We start from the raw sequence: 17,997 nt of genomic DNA, 5'->3' as shown, positions 1-17,997 counted from the left end.
ATTTGCACCAATGTTAGCTCTATACGGACCGTTTGAGAGAAATTTGCGCGAAAGTCGCAACAAATTAAATAAAAAAAAATCATTCGCTGATCTTTCAAATGCGCCAGTTAGCGTTAACCAAAGATTGTGAAAACTGTGTATATACTCTAATCCAGAGCAGGAGTTAAAGTGAAGGAGTCCGAGGAGGAAGAGCAAAGCAGATTTCGTCTGAAAAAAAAAAATAAATGTAAGGCGCGATAACCTCCGAAGAGATCTAAGGCCGAGCTTCTCTTCCAATTTGCGTCGTGCTCCTCTTGATTTTTCCCTACAAATTGGCCGGACGGGACCTACATGTTTTATGCCGACTCCGAACGGCATCTGCAAGGCAGATGAGTTTTCACTGAGAGCTTTTCATGGCAGAAATACAATCGGAGCGCTTGCCAGACACTGCCGAGGGGCGACCCCGCTTAGAAAAATTTTCTTCTAATTGAAAAATTTTATTTCTAAAATTTTGATGTTGCTTTGCCCGGGAGATTTCGTCTGAACTGCTGAGATATTTACACCAGGTGGTTCATAATCATTATATCTTTAGCTTTCTCAATCAAGATTGTTGTGTGTGAGTGCAGCGTCGGCCAAGTTGGCGTTGGCAACCATATAAAGCAGTTAATTAAGACTATGTTGAGGGTAGTGAAGTCTATTCAGCTTTATTAACTTAACATAGTTCATATGAAGGCGTAGTTTTCATCTGTCCAGAATATGGAATCGTCTGTTTGGCCAATCACCTCCTAACCCCCATTTAGAAGTATAGAGACCTAAAGATGTATTGGTTTCCACTTCATATTAGTTTAGGGATCTTCCTTTGATAAGTGGATTAATGTCGTCCATTTTATATAGCGCAGTTTCTCCTAGATTTCAGCAAAACCTAGATGTGGTAAACAGTTGTTGATAAAACATTCCATATGAGCAAGTCTCAGTTAGAGCAGCGCATTGTGAAAACACAACTCTTTCTACTTATAGCCTTCTAATCCTGGAAGAGACAATGTTCTATTAACATTCCAACCAGTTGACCTAGGGAGGGAAAATTATAATATAGTAAAATTTTCTCTGAATACCTTCTATGTGGATTCCAATGTCCATATGACATTACCTCACTTAGTTAAATCAAACCCAAACCAGTGATTGCATGGCGGTCGGCGTGGTATAAGAGCAGTGTGCTGGCCTAACTAATGAAAGTTAATCGACTCAAGTTACGGGACAACTAACATCAAAATACCTTAGACAATGCTTCTAAAAGAGGGAGTAGTGGTCTGCAACGTCCTTGGAGTGTATTTTTGTCATAAAAAGCTTAACAGCAAAATTTATCTAGGAAATGTCATCCGCAGTCATCATAAAACATGCAGATCCAGCAATTTATAGGAAAAAACAAGTAAGGAAGGTTAAGTTCGGGTGTAACCGAACATTACATACTCAGTTGAGAGCTATGGTGACAACATAAGGGAAAATAACGATGTAGGAAAATGAACCGAGGGTAACCCTGGAATGTGTTTGTATGGCATATGTATCAAATGAAAGGTATTAAAGAGTATTTTAAAAAGGCGTGGGCTTTAGTTCTACAGGTGGACGCCTTTTCGAGATAGCGCCATAAAGGTGGACCAGGGTGACTCTAGAATGTGTTTGTACGATATGGGTATCAAATTAAAGGTATTAATAAAGGTTTTAAAAGGGAGGGGTGGTAGTTGTATAGGTGGTCGCCTTTTCGAGATATCGCTATAAAGGTGGACCAGGGGTGACTCTAGAATGCGTTTGTACGATATGGGTATCAAATTAAAGGTATTAATGAGGCTTTTAAAAGGGAGTGGTGGTACATAGTTGTATATGTGAAGGCGTTTTCGAGATATCGACCAAAATGTGGACCAGGGTAACCCAGAACATCATCTGTTGGATACCGCTAATTTATTTATATATATAATACCACGAACAGTATTCCTGCCAAGATTTCAAGGGTTTTTTATTTCGCCCTGCAGAACTTTTTCATTTCATTCTACTTAATATGGTAGGTGTCACACCCATTTTACGAAGTTTGTTTCTAAAGTTATATTTTTCGTCAATAAACTAATCCAAATACCATGTTTCGTCCCTTTTTTCGTATTTGGTATAGCATTATTGCATTTTTTCGTTTTCAGTAATTTTCGATATCGAAAAAGTGGGCGTGGTGATAGTCCAATTTCGGCCATTTTTTATACCAATACAAAGTGAGTTCAGATAAGTACGTGAACTGAGTTTAGTAAAGATATATCGATTTTTGCTCAAGTTATCGTGTTAACAGCCGAGCGGAAGGACAGACGGTCGACTGTGTATAAAAACTGGGCGTGGCTTCAACCGATTTCGCCCTTTCTCACAGAAATAAGTTATCGTCCCAGAATCTAAGCCCCTATCAAATTTCACATGGATTGGTAAATTTTTGTTCGACTTATGGCATTAAAAATATCCTAGACAAATTAAATGAAAAAGGGCGGAGCCACGCCCATTTTGAAATTTTCTTTTATTTTTGCATTTTATTTCACCATATCATTACTGGAGTTGAATGTTGACATAATTTACTTATATTGTAAAGATATTAAATTTTTTGTTAAAATTTGACTTCAAAAACAAAATTTTTTAAAAGTGGGCGTGGTCGTTCTCCGATTTTGCTAATTTTTATTAAGCATACATATAGTAATAGGAGTAACGTTATTACCAAATTTCATCATGATATCTTCAACGACTGATAAATTACAGCTTGTAAAACTTTTAAATTACCTTCTTTTAAAAGTGGGCGGTGCCACGCCCATTGTCCAAAATTTTACTAATTTTCTATTTTGTGTCATAAGTTCAACTCACCTACCAAGTTTCATCACTTTATTCGTCTTTGGTAATGAATTATCGCACTTTTTCGGTTTTTCGAAATTTTCGATATCGAAAAAGTGGGCGTGGTTATAGTCCGATATTGTTCATTTTAAATAGCGATCTGAGATGAGTGCTCAGGAACCTCCATACCAAATTTCATCAAGATACCTCAAAATTTACTCAAGTTATCGTGTTAACGGCAGACGAACGGACGGACGGACATGGCTCAATCAAATTTTTTTTCGATCCTGATGATTTTATATGGAAGTCTATATCTATCTCGATTCCTTTATACCTGTACAACCAGCCGTTATCCAATCAAAGGTAATATACTCTGTGAGCTCTGCTCATATTTGTATTATTATTATTAGTACCAGGATTTAAATGCAGCCGAAGGCCACAATATCCACAGCAAAGTTCAGGCTTACATAATAATGTTATAATAACGAGGTTGAAAAAGGATTGTTGTATAATAGTCTAACCTTATTATAAGTTTTATTGCACATATGAAATTGCTTGGACTTATGTATAATAAGACACCATCTTACTTCAAATGCCTTTATTCATATTCATAATAAACTATTTCAAACCTATTTTATTTAACCGCGGGTCACTAATCGACAGTGGTTCGGTCAGCCCAGAAACTGTCTTGAAACTTGAAAAAATGGTTCTCATACAGTGTGGAATGTATAGAGTTTACATCTTTCATGGGTTCGTTAAAAGGACAAAAAGTAGATTTTCTTATTGAAAATAGTTTTATCGGCGTTCTTATTTTGCAAATAAAAAACCATTTACCTCAAACAATTTCGAAAACTTATAGACTATAGTGGAGTTTTATTTATCATGTAACCCTTTTAAATTAAAACACAAATAGCGTCTGCAAACTATTTTTTTTTTTTTTATGAAACTGGAGTACAAATGTTATGTTTGTTTAAAAAAAAAATTTATAAAACGCATAGAAAGTTGCCTTAAATTTTTTTTTATATCCAGTATAAGTTCAACTCAGTTTATCAGTTAAACTACGCTTAAATTTATTCTGCAGTTTTTCAGTCTACTTTAACTGAAGTTTAAGCTAATCTTAAGCGGCCGATCTGGCAGGGTTAAACTCTAGTTAACCTATCAGTTAGTTATTTGAGTTCGTTCGAATTGACGTCGAATATACCCAACAAGCATTTGGGCTTGAGTACCATTAGAGCTCATGTTGATAACTAGGTATACTTCTAAAATCTCAAGAGTTGTTTCGAAACAGTGGCTCAACTCGAGAATCATAGCGTACTCAGCAAAAGAGGAACTTATTATAAAGCAAAATATGCTTCTAAGTTGGAAAAATGCAATCAACAACTAGTGGTTCTCTAACTGGACTCAAGTGTAAGATTCCATGATGTTGATGTTGGATCTTCGGTGTGTTAGGCGGAGCACGCTACGATCACACCACGGCGGCCGCCTTTATAATTTATTCTTGATTAATTACGCTTCATTACTGCTATCAACCAGGTGTTTATTTTTCACAATAATCAGCTGTTGATTTTGGTGATACCACCTTGGAGATTTTTTTCAACTCCACCTCTACTCGATATATAATGTAATATATCAACTGGAGAAATGGGTTGAATATTCATTTGAGAACTGTACATTTCTCAAAATCTCTCGAAATAATAATTGGAAAATATTAATGACGTTGGAGATGAGCTCAACAACTTTTAATTTTACAAAATTTTTCAAAGGTCCGATAGTGATCGGAGAATGAAGTTGGACATCAACTCGAGAACTATCTGGTTTAAGAGTAATTAAATAATGATGTTGGATATCACTTTCGGAACTACATATACATATATTTCGCTGGAGAATTTTTTTCCATGTTTGTTGAGTAAACAAAATCGAGCTGTTGCCGTATCTACAAATTATCTAGATAATCAGCCCAATTCTGAATATTCCCATGGGAATTCATCTCCCAGAAATTTTTTTCTCCCAAAAATAAATTCTCCCAATTATAAACTCCCTGGGAGAAGATTTTTCCCAAAAGTTTTGGGAAGAAGAATTCGAACCTCGAATCAGCTGTTTCGGGTAAATTTGACATTTCGTTTACAAGTTTTTATTTAGCGCGAAAAAGATTTAATTTATCAAAAATTAATAAAATAGTGGCTCAATATACAAATCTTTAGTATTTTGCATAAAGTCATCAATTTACCTACAAATAAAGTATTACCATTTACTATGAGGAGAATAGCAGCCCGAAAACACCAAGAATCTGAAGGTAAACCAACCTGAAGACAGAAGCATCAGATATACATTCTCGTGATTGATTAACGTCCTGGCCATTCAACCAAATTTCTAAAAACATAAATAACAAAAGGTTACTAGCGTAAAAATTATAGTGAAAAGTTTTTGTAATAGTCTGGAACAGGGGTCGACTGCGCGTACCCGCAGTTACGGTTTTTATCTTTTCTAGACATACAATTTAAAATATAAAACTTAAAACTTTGAAAATTGTGTAAAAACAGAAATTTTGATTAAAGAATTAACATTTCTTTGTGCGCGGCATTTTCCAAATAAAACTGTGTTACGAAATATATTTCTTTTTTGTTAAATGCAGTGTTGCGGGTCTATCGGTTGTGGATTGTTGTTGTTGTAGCAGTACTTCGCCCCTTAAAATAGGTGCGACCGATCGCAAATTATCATCAATGTTCTCTAACGGGAGTTTAAGGAACAAGAGGACAGTATTTTGGCAGGCCTGTATTTTCTTCCTGTGAGTAACCTTTAGGCTTGGCGACCATATCGAGGACGCGTAGCATGCAATCGGCCGGTTAATTGCTTTGTATGTGGTAATGAGCGTTTCTTTGTCTTTACTCCAAGTGCTGCCGGCAAGAGATTTGAGGATTTTATTACGGTTCTGGATTTTAGGAACAATTGCAGTTGCATGCTCCATATGCCATAGATCATGGTGGGCATTGAAATCGCCTAAGATAATACGATTATCGCCAGTGAGTAGTACGCTGATATCAGGGCAATATCCACTGGGGCAACAGGTGACAGGAGGGATGTAGATGTTGATGATTTCTAAATTTATATCGCCTGACCGGACAGAAGTGCCTTGACGTTCCTGAGTGTTTTAAACTTGGTCTAGAAAATTTAGAATATCTTCTATGCTTTTAACCTTTTTTTTTTTAATTATTAGGATTTTTTTGAGAAGACTATTATGCATTCTATAGCAACTAACCAAGTATATTTTTGTCTTGAAATGGTTCTCACCAAAAAGCGACACATTTAAACAAATAATAAAACTGTGCTGAGTTTTTTTAAATAGTTCTAGAGTCCTAACAGGAAACCGCTGTGGTTTGATTCGCTGGACTACGTTGATGTCTGCGTTAAACTCGTAAAGCATATCTTTAAATCTTCTTCGATACTCGCCGCCGCCAACGTGTACGTCGAAGAACTTTTTCTCGAACACTCCCAGAGTCGCCCTTGGGGGGTTAGTCCCGGGTACATTTTTAATAGTTATATTTTTTCATTATTTCAAAATAAACCCAACAGACCTGCTTGCTTTGAGGAAGCAGCGCCCAAACAACAAAATCAAACCAAGGAAGCGTTGAATAATGAATATCAGATCGCTAATCGTTTTGATAATTTTTGCGGCGGTTGGGGCTATTCAGGACACAGCGTAGAGCCTATAAGCTTTTCGGTCGATACTGATATAATGATTTGTAAATATGTAGTTTTTAAATGTTCAATCACATTCCAATCTTCAAAACGTTCTCTTTTTTCACTTCAGGCGGTTTCGGCATGTTTGGCGAACGCGGTGAATATACTTGCAAGCAGAGACTTTTCGATTTAGGCGTTGACGGTGGCGGTTATGAAAAGGAGGGTGCACTTATAAATGAGACAAAAGAAATACCATTTGAATGCGCGGCACGTAGTAAACATCATATTATGTTGCCGAAACCGCATTGCTGCGCCATCGTCCAACTGTGGCTCATTCGGCCAGGCTTCAGTCACTACTGAGGATCAAGTTGTCTTCACTTTTAAACCATCGAAAAAGGCTAATAATGGCACTGATATAAATTCAGGTCAAATACCATCAATAGTCTGTCGTCTGATTACACAAGAATCAAAACAACCAAGTGTAGCGGTCGACGTAGATCCGGTACAAGATGTACTACTACCACAATTGCAAAATTAAAACCTTTATGTAAAATTAGATACTGAATTGTCAATCTTAATTTTTTTTAAATTCATGGATATATAAAGCACAAAGCAAATCAAAAAAATTGGATCATATACGTATATATTTTAGTAATTTTTACTAAATATTAAAATATAACAATATAATAAACAAAAACAAATAATTCAGAGCAACAAAATTTTTCTAAAAATAGTTGTGTATAAAATATGAATTTGTTCCAAAAAGCCCCTGAGTATAAATTCAACATATTTTGGCATGAGATAGGGCGTTTTTGAAACGAAATCTCCCTATCTGAGAATGTCAAAATATATTGAATTCATACTCAGGGGCTTTTCGAAACAAATCCTAAATTTGGGTGTTCTTCGATCAAATTCTGAGATAGGGTTTGAACCATATTTTGAGATGGGGCGTTTTTGAAAAGGGGTTTGAAATAGGGTGAGATATACATACATATACATTCTAGTATATTAGCAAAAACATAGCGATTTTTAAAAAGACGTTTAAGGTGATAGAGAGCCTATAAATAAAAAAAAATCAAAAGAAGTCCTTTGGCACAAGTCACATCTTCAGTTACAGTTTAACTGCAGAATTCTGAAGTGCAACGGGGTAGACGTCGTCACTCTGGGAGTAAGTGACGGGTGCCTACGCCTGGGTTGTGAAAGGCTATGACGCAACTGCTGATGTGGCCCTGGGACTGGACGTCCTTGGGTAAGCATTGGGGTACCCGGTGTATTTGATTTGGGGCCTGGCAACATGGCGCAATGAAACCCGTCGGGGGGTTGCCGTAGCGGAAACCAGAACATCTAGGAAAGTGGCACCGTCCAAGGCAGGAGCTGCATTGGGCGGATGTCGCAAACATTTATGTTCTGTGCTGGCACAGCAAGGAGCCACAAAAGATTTATAAAAGTTACGGGGACGTCGGGTTTTGGGTTATAGCCCAGAACAACCTGTCCGATGCACGAGACAGCTATTTCTTCCCTTCAAAATCTTTAGGGAATTAACTCCCAAAACAAACAAATCAATTCAAATTTCTTATTGCGCTCGTGATACCTACTTTTCTCCCAAAACACTTTTCCCCTTTTTTGAAGTTCGTTTGTGATAGCGGGAATGGGAAATGGGAAAAAACTCCCAAGAAATTTGTGTTCGTGATTGTGGGAATGGGAAAAGGGAAAAATCTCCCAAAAAATATATGTTCAGAATTGCGCTGAATAAAAAGAAAACCAATGTTGCCGCACAAACAGCATACCCCAAAGGCGGCTTTAAACTGTGACTGAAAAATTGCTCATTAGCTCAACTGCAGTTTAAAGTTGACTAGAGTTTAAGCAAACTTAGTTTAAGCTTAGCTTAACCAACTACTGAAATACCTGGACTTAGCCTTAAACATTTTTATTTAGCCTTTTTTAGCTTTTTTTACCAATCTAGCGTTTTTTCTGAAAAAGTTCTGGCAACACTGGACGCCACCTCTAATGACATGCCAATGTTAGGGCCGGTTTTTCCGTAGTTGGTTAAGCTAAGCTTAAACTAAGTTTGCTTCAACTCTAGTCAAATTTAAACTCCAGTTAAACTACTGAGCAGCTTTTCAGTCACAGTTTAAGGCCGCGTTTGTGGGTTGGATTTCACCCAACAAACATGAAAAAAAAATTTATCCAGCCTTAGAGAAATATATATCTAGTTCCAGAGCTGGTATCCAACATCATGCTGTAAATTCTTAAACCAGATAGTTATCAAGTTTTTATCCAACTTCATTCTCCATTCACTATCCAACCTTTGAGAAATTTTGTAAAATTATTTTCCAACCTTTGAGAGGTTTTGTGAAATGCACAGCTTCCATGCATATCCAATACGTTTCTCCAGTTTATATCCTACTTTGGATATCGAGTTGAGGTGGGTTGAAAAAAATTTTCCCCGAGGTACCACCACAGCCAACAGCTGTTTGTTGTGAGAAATAAGCACCTGGTTCAAAGCACTAAAGAAGAGCCATTAATTAAAAGTTAGTTGTACCAATTTTATTTTCGTGAAAATACTGTAGCATTGTAATCTTACATTAAAAAAGGCATATGAAGTGTATAAACGGGGGTCACCCTTTCCCAAAGTATTCTCATACTAGTGACAGACCCACTGAAAAATTGCACTATCACTAAATAGTATTGGGACTCTTATCTGAAACAGTTTACACTATCAAAGATCAACTTTGCTCCGAAATGAATAGTTAAATCCACCCAGATTACAATGCTCTAAGATCTGGCCAAAGTTTAATGAAAGAGGAGGAAATGTTAGCTTAATGAAATGCTGAACAGGCAGCTTCTGCTAAATTTCGAGAAACCAGGGCATTGCAACAGACAACTACTTTCAGGGCCGCTGAGAGAAAATCCGGGCCAGGGGCAAAAAAAATACGAGCCCCCATACTAAAATGAACATATTCTCAAAATCAAAATTACCATCTTTCACATATTTATATGCATTTGTATATACATGTATATTTACACGTAATGTATATTATATACAATGAATATATAGTTATCTTTAATTTATCCACACATTCATACAGAACAACATATGAGTAAATACGTTTACATAGAAATATACATATTCTTCATAAAATACTAATATATTTGTGGAATATAAATTATTATATTGATTGCGAGAAATATTACACTTTAAAAATCGGTGAGGTGTGAAAACTAATAAGTACAGTTTATTACTTATAGAGTTTTATTTAAATATTGCATTAATTGTATGAAATAAATTTCTTTAAATCGCTGTTTACATACATACATACATACATGCATATCACTGTATAAGAATTTGCATCATACCGAATTTTTCTGCTGCAACAGAAAACGAATTTAAACAAGTAGGGAAGGCTAAGTTCGGGTGTAACCGAAGATTACATACTCAGTTGAGAGCTATGGAGACAAAGTAAGGGAAAATCACCATGTAGGAAAATGAACCTAGGGTAACCCTGGAATGTGTTTGTATGACATGTGTATCAAATGGAAGGTATTAAAGAGTATTTTAAGAGGGCCATAGTTCTATAGATGGACGCCATTTAGGGATATCGCCATAAAGGTGGACCAGGGCTGACTCTAGAATTTGTTTGTACGATATGGGTATCAAATGAAAGGTATTAATGAGTATTTTAAAAGGGAGTGGGCCTTAGTTCTATAGGTGGACGCCTTTTCGAGATAACGCCATAAAGGTGGATCAGGGGTGACTCTAGAATGCGGTTGTACAATATGGGTATCAAACGAAGGGTGTTAATGAGTAGTTTAAATGGGAGTGGGTCTTAGTTCTATGGGTGGACGCCTTTTCGAGATATCACCACAAAGGTGGACCAGGGGTGACACTAGAGTTTATTTGTACGATATGGGTATCAAATGAAAGGTGTTAATGAGTATTTATAGATGGAGCGGGCCTTAGTTCTATAGGACGCCTTTTCGGGATATCGTTATAAAGGTGGACCAGGGGTGACTTTGTAATGTCTTTGTACGATATTGGTATCAAATTAAAGGTATTAATGAGGGTTTTAAAAGTGAGTGGTGGTAGTTGTATATGTGAAGGCCTTTTCGAGATATCGACCAAAATGTGGACCAGGGTGACCCAGACCATCATCTGTCGGGTACCGCTAATTTTTTTATATATGTAATACCACGAATAGTATTCCTGCCAAGGGCTTTTGATTTCGCCCTGCAGAACTTTTTCATTTTCTTCTACTTAATATGGTAGATGGAACACCCATTTTACAAAGTTTTTTCTAAAGTTATATTTTGCGTCAATAAGCCAATCCAATTACCATGTTTCATCCCTTTTTTTCGTATTCGGTATAGAATTATGGCATTTTTTTAATTTTTCGTAATTTTCGATATTGAAAAAGTGGGCGTGGTCATAGTCGCATTTCGCCCATTTTTTATACCAATACAAAGTGAGTTCAGATAATTACGTGAACTGAGTTTAGTAAAGATATATCGATTTTTGTTCAAGTTATGGTGTTAACGGCCGAGCGGAAGGACAGACGGTCGACTGTGTATAAAAACTGGGCGTGGCTTCCACCGATTTCGCCCTTTTCCTAGAATCAAAGCCCCTACCAAATTTCACAAAGATTGGTAAATTTTTGTTCGACTTATGGCATTAAAAGTATCCTAGACAAATTAAATGAAAAAGGGCGGAGCCACGCCCATTTTAAAATTTTCTTTTTTTTTGTATTTTGTTGACCCATATCATTACTGGAGTTGAATCTTGACATAATTTACTTATATACTGTAAAGATATTAAATTTTTTTTTTAAATTTGACTTTAAAAAAATTTTTTTTTAAAGTGGGCGTGTTCGTTCTCCGATTTTGTTAATTTTTATTAAGCATACATATAGTAATAGGAGTAACGTTCCTGCCAAACTTCATCATGATATCTTCAACGACTGCCAAATTATAGCTTGCAAAACTTCTAAATTACCTTCTTTTAAAAGTGGGCGGCGCCACGCCCATTGTCCAAAATTTTACTAATTTTCTATTCTGCGTCATAAGTTCAACTCACCTACCAAGTTTCATCGCTTTATCCGCCTTTGGTAATGAATTATCGCACTTTTTCGGTTTTTCGAAATTTTTGATATCGAAAAAGTGGGCGTGGTTATAGTCCGATATCGTTCATTTTAAATAGCGATCTGAGATGAGTACCCAGGAACCTCCATCCCAAATTTCATCAAGATACCTTAAAATTTACTCAAGTTATCGTGTTAACGAACGGACGGACATGGCTCAATCAAATTTTTTTTCGATCCTGATGATTTTATATGGAAGTCTATATCTATCTCGATTCCTTTATACCTATACGAAGAACCGTTATCCAATCAAAGTTAATATACTCTCTGAGCTCTGCTCAACTGAGTATAAAAATTTGTTGAAATTTAAAATGATTGCTATCTACGAAATGTGATTAAAAGTGTGGGTTGTTTATTTTCTGTAAGCAAAAAACTTGGATAGCATTTTGAGATTCCTGGGCCCCTCCAAAGCCCGGGCCCGGGGGTAATGACCCCCTCAACACCCCCGCTCATCAGACCTGACTACTTTATGCAGCCGCATCTCATGGAATTATAAGGATAGGACATATTCGTAAGCAATATGATGGGACTGCTGCTCATCTTGGGAAAGTACTCTGTCCACACAGGTCAACTTTTTACATATGCAGAATCACCCACGGCATGATGTATGTTCAGCATGAAACGTGTTTTCACAACCGTCTGTTCATTTGGAATATGGAGGTTAGGTTAGGTTGAACTGACGGGTCCGTGAGGACCTCACATAGAGTGAATGGGTTCATAGCGTTACCAGAAGTTTGCTCAACGACCAAACTGAAAACCCCTAGCAAAAACTTGGGTCTGTGCTATAAAATAACTCCGACCTCTTGGAAATACTAGAAGCTTCCTAGGAGCTATTCTATTTGATGTTTCTAGATCTAATAGCTTTACCACTGTTTGTCTAAAATTTGTAAGATCTGTACATAATCTTCAATTTTTTGCAGCCTGCCCTTGGTTCTACGCCTTTCCTGCTTTGTCGAACATGTGAAATTCCAGTTTAAGCTATTTCCTCCAATGTTTCTCCTGCTTTGGTCATGGCTACTTCTTCCGCCGTAAAAACACTACCATGATCTGGCGGCTTGTAGAATTTGTTTATTACCAGAAAAGCGCAGTATACCGCAGACCTCACTGCTACAACAACAACAACAACAACCGCAGACCCTACTTCTTCCGTTATTTTGGAACCAACGTGTACACGTGTATCGCCTCTTCTGTCATTTGGCTCTAAGAGCCTATCGGAACGCAAGTAGGGATCTTGGTAGCTTCTTCATCCAATATTTGTAGACGGTATACCACTCAGGCCGTATGGTCTGCACTGAAGCTGTCGCTAGGCATTGAGTTTCGTTACAGCTGTTAAAGCTATGTTCTTCGATATCAGGGCCCGTATCGTGTTAAAAGATCCGTGTTCGAAATTAATTTTTTAAACCGAAGTAGCTCCGAAATGGTGAAGCGGATTATGGATATATGTGAAAAAGTGGCTACTAGTTCTCATAAGGTCCATAACTTCTTATAATTTTTACGAATCTTTTGACAGTTTCACATTTATCGCTTGAGTGAAATCCCTTTTCGATACGTGAGTATAAAACACGATACGGGCTTCAATGTGTGCAGAAAGGCATGCAGTGCAGCCAACAGGGTTGGTTTCAAGTACTGCGAGAGAGCTGTCTTACTCCCTCTACCTTTCACCATTCTACTTCTCAGTTTGGATTCACCTTCCGTTCCACCACGGAGCTCGTTAACTTTATATTATTTTCGCTTTCCGAGTCTGACGCACCGCTTATAGCGCTTTCGTCTTTCTTGGCGCTTGCGAGTCCTTTTCTCCCTCTCTCATTCTTCTTACTAACATAAGATCTTGAGTTGTTCATTTTGGACGTATGACCACCAGGCCGCCCAGGCGATCTCATAATATTAAATATGGGTAAGAAACCCGTCTACCACAGCTGCTCTCCTAACTGTTGTAAGAACATCTTGTCCTTTCAGAATGATAGAAATACAATCGCCAAACAGTAACGGGGCGATATAAATTACAGTTTTTTAAAACTTCTCAACAACGCAGCCATAGTTCGGTATCTGCCTTGGGACTGCGGGTTAAAAGGATAGACGGTGCTCCCTTATGTGCAGGACTAAGGCCCGGTTTTTCAGTACAAGTTCAACTTAGTTTGTCAGTTAACTGGACTCAAATGTAAGATTCCATACTACAGTATTTTCACGAAAATAAAATAAAATATATATAATTTATTTTTGATTAATTACGCTTCATTACAGCTATCAACCAGGTGTTTATTTCTCACAATAAACAGCTACTGGTTTTGGTGGTACCTTTTTCATCTCCACCTCAGCTCAGTATGCAATGTAGGATGTCAACTGGAGAAATGTGTTGAATATACGGTAGTAGTGCAGTTTACGGTACCCACCCTAAAGTTGGGCCAAGATTTTCGAGTGAGGTATCAAAAGACGCGTATTAATCTCGAGAACAATAATCCGAAGGCGGAAAAGAAAAATGTATCTCTGTCCGGAGATATTTGCTGTTGAATTTGGCGATTTTAATGTGGTTGTTGTTGTGTTTGTACCCATAAAAAAAATTTTGCATCACCGTGGCGGTAGCCACGGCTATACCACACACCCGGACTTGGCATGGCGTAGCCCAGGGTTATTTTTTATAAGCGCGACCGAAGGCTGCCAACGCAGAAAGGTGTTCTGCGCAAAAATACTATGGATCCCACCCCCGGTTTCGGAGGGACCCGCGGTTCTTTTTTCGGTTTTTCGTTAATATCTTTTGAACGGATTCTTGATTTAGGCGTGAATACGCGTCTTTTGATACCTCACTCGAAAATTTTGGCCCAAATTTTGGTGGGTACCGTAAACTGCACTATTACCGAATATACATTTGAGAACTCTACATTTCTCAAAATCTCTCGAAATTACGTTAATAATTGGAAAATATTAATGACATTGGAGACCAACTCGAAAACTTTTAATTTTCAAAAATTTCTCAAAGGTTGGTAGTGATTGGAGAATGAAGTTGGATATCAACTCGAGAATTATCTGGTTTAAGAATAATTAATGTTGCATATCACTTCCGGAACTAGATATTTATTTCGCTGGACAATTTGTTTCCATGTTTGTTGGGTAAACAAAATCCACCGGTTGACGTATATACTAATTATCTATATAATAAAAAAAACAAATGTTGCCGCACAAAAAGCATACCCGAAAGGCGGCCTTAAACATTGACTGAAAAACTGCTCATTAGTTTAACTGGAGCTTTAATTTGACTAGAGTTTAAGCAAACTTAGTTTAAGCTTAGCTTAACGAACTACTGAAAATTCGGGCCTAAATGGAGGGTACTGATATTTAGGAAGAAATAAGAATGTAAATACATATAAATGCAGTCCTGAGGAAGAAAGAAAAAGCATCACATTCACAATAAAACCCATCAGCTGTTGTTGTCTTCGGTGGTCAGCAGTTTATTTTAAATTGTTTTTGATTTATAAGAAGTATTTGTAATTTCCTTTTATTTATAAATATAATAGTAATATTTGCACCAAGTTTAAGCAAGTTTCGTTGTGCAAAGATCCAAAGTTGAAACTGCAGTTCTTTTGGGCGTCCACTATTCTGTGATTTGCGTTGTGGGACTTGTAAAACGTTACCGCGTTGCGAAATGAGCTTACATATGTGCAGATTTGTGGGCGGGAAATTTAAATAATCTACCTGGCCTAGTTTTGCTTTGGAACTATAAATTAAAGGTTCTGCGTAATCATACTTGTCCTCCACTTCTTTAGTAACTCCAATCAGTTTGGTGAGCATGGAGCAATGTGGAGAGTGGGAAAAATTGCAACTCCGTTATGCTGGTTTTACCGGTAGCAAGGCAAATGCAAGGGGGACGATAAAAATTGAAGTAAATAACATGAACTTTATTCATACACGTATATTTGTCTTGAACAGTGGTCGACTGCTAGTACTCTTCCAAAAATATCGAGAGACGTAGGACTGAGGCATTTTCCCTTTCCCTACTGCCTCTTAAAGGTAGGATTGTCGGCTTCAGCCAATTGCTGTTTCTTCTATTTTCCTCATCAACTCGGTTGAAGTATGGAAGGCTTCTCACGGTAAAGCTCTCCTCCACGAACTATCATCAACCAGATTCCAATGTCTCTGGGGCTGTGCGAAATCATTTCCTGATCGGTTGGATCGACCACGACGAACATGCGCTGGGTTCTGCCCTCAGAACTGCCACGGGCTGTCTTCTTATGTCCCCAGAACACCCTCTACATAATGAGGCGAGAATACTCCCCATCAGGGAGAGAAATGAAATGCTAACCAAAGAGTTCCTGTTGAATACCCAGAAACCTGGGCATGACATCAGACATCTGATTGATGAGCCAACACCGCCCAGGGGCTTAAGGAGTAAGCACTATGAGGAAATACGGCACCTGAGAACACAGCCGTATGAAGCCAAAAAACACAAGCAGGTCCTCACTGAACTCCACAAACAGCCGTCGGACCTCTATGTCAGGAATTTCCCGGTGATTCCTGTACTCAAGGAACAATACCCTAAACTTGCAGAAGAGGAACGCACACTCCCTAGAGAAACGCGAGTCACTCTAGCTCAACTTCGATCTGGATACTGTAACAGGTTAAACTCTTACCTATCCAGAATAAACCCCGACATACAAAATGTATGCCCTGCTTGCAATGTGTCCCCACATGACACCAACCATTTCTTCAATTGGAATGTGGAACCAACGCCTCTAACACGCCTCTCATTATGGTCCACCCCTGTTGAAACAGCAAGTTTCCTTGGACTTCCGTTAGAGGATATTGATGACAATTTGTGATCGAACACATCGATTGTATGGGGCGAAGCAATGCTACAACAACAACAACCATGCGCTGGACTATTCCCAATACACACAAATTAAATGGGGCAATTCCCAATGTTGTCTGGTACTGTGAAATCTTTCTTTCCATCTCAGTTTCGGTTATTTTTTATATTCCAATTCTTTGTTTGGACTTGTCAGTTGCCGCTCCCTAACGGAGCTTACGGAGACTTCCGGAGTACACCCTGGATTAATGGGTTCGTAGCCTAGTTTGGGCGATATTCCACTATGTAGTCGCATTACACCTCAATAATTTACTTTTTAAATTGCAATCAAAAATTATATTAAAATCTTTCAGGGAAAATGGTATCGCTTAAAATTAATTTGTCCACATTTTCCACAACTTCAAGAAGCCCGAATTGAGCTACTACTACCACACCAAATTAAATACACTAAAATACCAAATGAATATCTGCCATCTTCGTGGACATTGTATGACTTTATGGAAAACATGCCACAAATAGCAGACAAGTTAAATACGGATGTTACACCGCCCACTCCAAGTGAGCATGAAACATCGACACAAAATATCTACAAAGAAATAGCTGATGTTTATGCCCCAGAGTCGTATCAACTACATTTGAGTGACAACTATGAACGTGTAAGATTCTCAAAATTTTCACATTACTATCAACACTATTTGCAAGTGGATCTACCTAATCTGCTGGTTAGCGCCCATAGTTTACCCGATTGTTTTGCTTGGGAGGAACAATTACAAAAATGTTCAAATCTAGCCGCAATGATACAACAATTTCAAAAATATTTGCAAGATTTACAAATGTTTTACGATTGTTTTCAAGACATTGATGAACTATGTTATGTTGTGCAACCAAGACCACCGATATCTACTAAACACAATTGGCGTTTATTTGTTTTGCGTGAACGTGTCTACTTGAAACTGGTGATTAGTGATCCTTTTGCACCAATAGCTTCAATGTCACTACAAATTTTAGGACCAACACAAGCTGTTGAAGAATTGAGACGTATGCTTAGTGAAGGTTTACGTGATTGGGATGCTGAATTGGATATACATAAGAATTTATTGCGTATATTTGATCTTTGCTATTTTCCTATGCCACCTGGTAGCGGTTGGATTGGTGCCGAACATGAGACTACATCCACTGGTGAACAATTTTGTAATATTTGTTATGCGTATGCATCGGATGAAGGTGAAATACCAATTGTGTCATGTGACAATGCACAATGTACATTGATATATCATGCGGCGTGTCTGCGTGAATGGTTTAATACACTAACAGAAGGCAAAGATTTTTTGAGCGTGTCTTTTGGTGCATGTCCATTTTGCAAAACGGTAAGTTTGAAATTTTCTCTAAATTTACGTTTATATTTTAAGAGATTTCTATATCGCCCTTTTGTTAGAAACTTTCAACATCCTTCGCTGAGTTATTGGAAAATTAAGTTTTCTCGAGTTCGCACCTGGTCCCGAAAAGCGGTTTTGTTCGGAGCTTCAAGCACTGCTGCAGTACAGATGGAGTACTCAAAGA

The 17,997-nt window shown here is 37.7% G+C and overlaps 2 protein-coding genes across 2 annotated transcripts in view; both read left to right on the top strand.

Moving 5' to 3' along the window:
- Alp13 (Alkaline phosphatase 13) overlaps positions 1–7,025 on the top strand; it is a 268,219-nt gene extending 261,194 nt beyond the window's left edge. Inside the window, exon 5 of the mRNA XM_067762024.1 lies at positions 6,635–7,025. Coding sequence (XP_067618125.1) covers positions 6,635–6,864 — 230 coding nt within the window. The 3' untranslated portion in view covers positions 6,865–7,025. The remainder of the gene's footprint in view (positions 1–6,634) is intronic.
- Positions 7,026–15,081: 8,056 nt separating this feature from the next.
- On the top strand, positions 15,082–17,995 carry Fancl (E3 ubiquitin-protein ligase Fancl). Its single transcript, XM_067762023.1, has 3 exons — positions 15,082–15,513; positions 16,791–17,804; positions 17,873–17,995. Exons 1-3 carry the CDS (start codon positions 15,421–15,423, stop codon positions 17,909–17,911), a joined length of 1,146 nt encoding a protein of 381 aa, XP_067618124.1. The 5' UTR covers positions 15,082–15,420; the 3' UTR covers positions 17,912–17,995.
- Positions 17,996–17,997: the final 2 nt, after the last annotated feature.

Source organism: Eurosta solidaginis, chromosome 1 (genome assembly GCF_040869045.1).
Source record: "Eurosta solidaginis isolate ZX-2024a chromosome 1, ASM4086904v1, whole genome shotgun sequence".
Taxonomy (NCBI): domain Eukaryota; kingdom Metazoa; phylum Arthropoda; class Insecta; order Diptera; family Tephritidae; genus Eurosta; species Eurosta solidaginis.
This window is presented reverse-complemented; position numbering and strand designations above follow the sequence as displayed.

Excerpts from the sequence above, each read along its gene's own strand:
- Fancl (XM_067762023.1), top strand. The coding sequence starts at position 15,421 with ATGGAGCAATGTGGAGAGTGGGAAAAATTGCAACTCCGTTATGCTGGT. Across the intron at positions 15,514-16,790 it reads GGGGGACGATAAAAATTGAA|GGAAAATGGTATCGCTTAAA; the intron begins GTAAATAACATG and ends AAAATCTTTCAG. Across the intron at positions 17,805-17,872 it reads CATGTCCATTTTGCAAAACG|AAACTTTCAACATCCTTCGC; the intron begins GTAAGTTTGAAA and ends CCCTTTTGTTAG.